Raw genomic sequence first — 4,843 nt, 5'->3', positions numbered from 1 at the left:
TTGTATTAATATATTACTTTAGTTAACTTTTGCGACAAATTTAACCTTGAAAGGATTTTAAGGATATACACATAAGTCACAAGTGAATTTAGTAGTACATATATTGAAATTATTATTTTTTAAATAAGGCTTAAAAATTAATTTTTTTTGTGACCATCATCTCACTTCAAATTTAAACGATAAATACAAACTTAGTACAAGTTCACAATTAATAAAATCAACAATTTGAGTTTTCTAAAAAAAGAAAAGAAATTAAAATAAGGTTACATGTCATGTCATGGGTCTGCTGGTAAAGAAGCCACAGACCAAACCATGGTCTTTATAAAAATAAAGGGAAAATAATCCCAAAACCAAAACAGAAGAAAAAGAAAAAGAAAATAAAAGAAAAAAAAGACGGAATTTTAGTATACTTGTTCGACTCCACGTGGTTGGAGAGTGGAAACACTGTTTCTCTCTCTCTCTTCGTATTTTATTCTTCTCCTCCTAGCATGTATAAATATGTTAAGTGATTAATAGCAAAGGATCCCATTAACTTTGTTAACAAGTGCAAGCTAGCTACCTAGTTCAACTTTCCTGCATCAACATTTCGAACACTATCATATCATATCTTACCATTAACTCAAAGTAACAGTGTTCCATTAAGATTCTCTCATCTCATCAACCCCATTACAGATTCTTCTCTTTTCTCCTTCCTGGTTTTCGAATCTTCAGGTACTCTACCACCCTTCATCAACTCACTCTTCATTTTCCTTTTGCTTTTAAGAATCTATTTTAATATGTTTGTTTCTTTTTATGGAATAAATGATATGTATATCCATTTCTGCATATTGCATACTGTGCTGATGTTTGAATGCTATGCTATTCTACCCAATCTAACTATATATCCGTGAAGAAAAAGTAATATGATTTTTTTATTCATGTTTTGGTGAATTTTTTTTTAGATCCTTGCTCTTCTTTAACTGGGATTATCTGTGATATTTTTTATTTCTGTAGTTTGGTTTGTTTGGAATCTGTTTAAGAGAATGAAATGGGATTTCCTTGGTACTGTGTTTCAGGTTCTCCTTTCATGAATATGAGACTGTTTTCTTGGATTTTTCTTTAAAAATGGGAGTTTAGCTAATGGGTTTTGCGGATCCGTGATCCTTTTGTTTCTGATGGTTTTGCTGCAGCATAGAATTTGAGTTCTTGTTGATCAGTTCGACGAGGATTACAAGTGCTGCTGTTCCTGCCTAGATAATAATAAATAGAACAATGCATTCTAAAAAATGGGTCTTAAGAATTTTATTTTTCTATTTTTTTTATTTCCAACATTCATTTATCTTGATGTAAATTGTGCGGTTGTGATGTGAGTACGGTCTGAATTTCGTATTATTGTTCTTAGCATTGATGCACTTATTCCATCCAGTTTGACACATGAAAAATTCATCATCTTGTACTTCAATATTGACTTCGCAATTTTCAGGACCACGGATTGCACAAGTTTCTGCAGATTTGGTTTTGCTGTCATATGGGGATTTCCTTCTCATGTCCATTTGCCAAGTACAATGATGTAGAAGATGGCTTAGACTCCGTTGTTGTAAAATCCATCAACTTTGGCAATGACGAAATCAAAACTCCAATGCGATCGGTCAGTTTCAAGAACGAAGATTTAGAACCCACCATCCTTAAATCTCTAGGTTCTGGAAAGATGACAATAGAGGCATCTGTGAGCTTCAAAAGAAAGGACATTGATAACATCATCTCAACCAACACTTTGTCATTTGACAAAGAGGAAAACATGCCTATCTCAAGGACTAGCAAAAAGAGCAAAGAAATGGATGATCTTCCTTTTAAGTCAGAGTGTCAACTGGAAACCATCCAATCAGCACTTCTAAATCCAAACAGCCCCAAACACATTGCAGCACTTAAATTGCAGAAAGTATACAAGAGTTTTCGCACGAGAAGAAAGCTAGCAGATTGTGCAATTCTTGTTGAACAAAGCTGGTACTTTTTTTATTGGCCTGAGAATCTCTTTCCTTCTTTACAAAATTTCATGTGTTTCTGACATGTTTTTATCTTTAATTTTATAGGTGGAAGCTCTTGGATTTTGCTGAACTCAAGCGCAGCTCCATATCTTTCTTTGAGATTGAGAAACATGAAACCGCAGTTTCGCGTTGGTCTAGAGCCAGAACTAGAGCTGCTAAGGTACTTTAACATTATTCAGCTTTGGAAGGGTAATAATGGTGATTATTGAAGGTTAATACCTTCAATAACTACTATGCTCTAACTTTCTAGTTCAAACTTTCAAGCTGCAAGAAACTGAATTAAACTTTTCTTTGTCATTGCAGGTTGGAAAAGGTTTATCAAAAGATGATAAAGCTCAAAAACTTGCTTTACAGCACTGGCTTGAAGCGGTTAGTCAAAAATGGCTGCTCTAGTTTTTTTTCTGCTTATGTATTGGTCTGTTAGTCATTCATCAATTATTACTTACTAAATTTTTTTTTACTGTGTAATAGATTGACCCTCGCCATCGCTATGGACATAATCTACACTTCTATTACGATAGGTGGCTTCAGTCTCAGAGCAGAGAACCCTTCTTCTACTGGTAACATTCTTTGTAAAATATATTTGAGTTACAACTTATATTTCTCCTATATAGATCTTAAGTCACAAGAGTTTGAAATTAAGGTTCTCTGAAATTGCAGGTTAGATATAGGAGAAGGAAAAGAAGTAAATCTTGAGAAGTGCCCTCGTTCCAAACTTCAACAGCAGTGCATTAAATATCTTGGTCCGGTAAGGTTTCCTCAATTTATACAAACATCTCTTCATAGACAAATTTGCTCGAGATTCTTTGATTTCAATTTTTATTAACTATTTTCATTCTTTTTTCTGACAGATGGAAAGGCTGGCTTATGAAGTTGTTGTGGAGGATGGAAAGTTCTTCTACAAGCAGACAGGAGAGCTCCTTAACACTGGAGAAGATGCACATGCCAAGTGGATTTTTGTCCTTAGCACATCTAAGACATTGTATGTTGGCAAGAAGACAAAAGGTTCATTTCAGCACTCTAGCTTCTTGGCTGGAGGAGCCACATCTTCTGCTGGGAGACTAGTGATTGAAAATGGTGTCTTGAAGGTATAAATCTGGCATAAGGCTTGTAAATTTATTACTCTTTTACTGGATTCTTATAGCCATAGATGACTACTTTTTTTTTATTCTTTTTTTATTTTATGTGCTCAGAAAATTGAGTTTGTTGTTTCTTTTCAACAGGCTGTTTGGCCTCACAGTGGTCATTATCGTCCGACAGAAGAAAATTTTAAGGAATTTATTTCATTCCTTCAGGAGAACAATGTGAGCCTTTCTGATGTCAAGGTATAGATAATTAGAACCATGGCTTTACATTACTTTAGTATTGTTTGTAATGGTTTATAATTTAGATCTGTAATTACAAGATTGTGAAAGAATATATTCTGAGGAATTCATTTTGTTATATGCAGATGGATCCAGTTGATGAGGCTGATGACTTGCTTTCTCTGAGAAGTAGTGGTCATCTTAGAAGCCACTCATCTGAAGAGGACTTCACTGAGAACATGAATGGCCTGGAGATTGTAGAGACCATTATTGAAGGCTCAGTTGCAGCAGAGAAGGCCAATTTGATCGAAACCGAGAGGTCTTCTGTATTGATGGCACCTTGCACAAGGCGATTTCAAATTCTTGGAAGAGAACTGAGCAATCTAGAAATACCAAAAAGGGGTCATGTGTTTGAAGGACTAGAAAATGAGATAGAAGGTAGTGAACAAAGCTGTGTGAGTATCCAAATGGAATCTCAAGAAACAACACAAGCATTTGTACCAGAGCTAGACCATACAAATTCAGATGAAAACTTATCTGATGACAATGATGTAGAAACCATTCCACAAGAGTCCATACTCAAAAGAATCAACTCACATAAAGAAATGAAATCATATCAACTGGGGAAGCAGTTGTCTTGCAAATGGACAACCGGAGCGGGGCCGCGCATTGGCTGTGTGAGAGACTACCCTTGTGAGCTTCAGTTCCGAGCTTTGGAGCAAGTTAATCTGTCTCCAAGAAGTGGATCCCGCTCTAAATCATCCTTTGCTCCTAGAAGCACCACTTTGTTGAGCTCTAGTCTTTCAAATGTAGCAAGTCTATGTGGGAACTTAACAATTGAACCACTTCACATGCCTCAAAGAGGTGAGTCCAATAGTTCAGGATCAAAATGCTCCCCTTTGATCAGAGGATCATCAGTGATACCAGTTATTCACAGTTCATGAGTGAATAGGATTCTCCATTGTTTTATTCTTTTTTGTGTCAATAGGTAACCAATTAATATATGTATTTTTGTTATTCTTTCCATTGATGCACACAGGCATTCTTTTTTCACTCATGTATAGTATTATAGGATCAAAACTCAAAAGTGCAAAATTATTTTGGGATTTATTTATCCTGGCAATAAAAAGGAAACATTTGATCTTCCACCATGCAACAAGTTCATGGGTTCAATTCAAATATATCTATTTATAGTTACATTATCCTTTTCTCACTGAAATTTAAGTCTAATCCGCATTATTTTTTTGTTATGCGGCTGAGGGCATGTTTGGACTTAAATATCTACAATGGTTTAATTTGTCGGGGAAACAAAAGATCTCTCTGATGAATCTTATTTTTGCTAATTTATTTATTTTTATTTGTATTTAGTTTGGGGAATAAAGAAAATCTTTACCAATATAGGATAAATTCTTATCAAAATCTTTATGAAGATAAGATAATGATCCACCAACCCACTAGTTATTTTTATGAGGCACAAATAGGTAGAATCTATCCTGAAAACAGAAGAATGACTGA

At 34.8% G+C, this 4,843-nt stretch overlaps 1 protein-coding gene across 1 annotated transcript; it reads left to right on the top strand.

Moving 5' to 3' along the window:
• Positions 1 to 526: 526 nt before the first annotated feature.
• Positions 527 to 4,484, top strand: LOC114412919 (IQ domain-containing protein IQM2-like). Its single transcript, XM_028377028.1, has 9 exons — positions 527 to 711; positions 1,463 to 1,983; positions 2,070 to 2,184; positions 2,328 to 2,393; positions 2,496 to 2,584; positions 2,685 to 2,772; positions 2,876 to 3,112; positions 3,248 to 3,349; positions 3,475 to 4,484. The coding sequence occupies exons 2-9, from the start codon at positions 1,508 to 1,510 to the stop codon at positions 4,270 to 4,272; spliced, it is 1,971 nt and encodes a 656-aa protein (XP_028232829.1). The 5' UTR covers positions 527 to 711; positions 1,463 to 1,507; the 3' UTR covers positions 4,273 to 4,484.
• The last annotated feature ends 359 nt before the right edge of the window (positions 4,485 to 4,843 follow it).

This window comes from Glycine soja, chromosome 5 (genome assembly GCF_004193775.1).
Source record: "Glycine soja cultivar W05 chromosome 5, ASM419377v2, whole genome shotgun sequence".
In the NCBI taxonomy this organism is placed as follows: domain Eukaryota; kingdom Viridiplantae; phylum Streptophyta; class Magnoliopsida; order Fabales; family Fabaceae; genus Glycine; species Glycine soja.
The sequence above is the reverse complement of the archived record's forward strand: the minus strand, read 5'-3'. Positions and strand labels throughout refer to the sequence as shown.

Coding starts and splice junctions, on each gene's coding strand:
- LOC114412919 (XM_028377028.1), top strand. CDS start 1,508: ATGGGGATTTCCTTCTCATGTCCATTTGCCAAGTACAATGATGTAGAA. Junction 2,185..2,327: donor CCAGAACTAGAGCTGCTAAG/GTACTTTAACAT, acceptor TTGTCATTGCAG/GTTGGAAAAGGTTTATCAAA. Junction 3,350..3,474: donor TGAGCCTTTCTGATGTCAAG/GTATAGATAATT, acceptor TGTTATATGCAG/ATGGATCCAGTTGATGAGGC.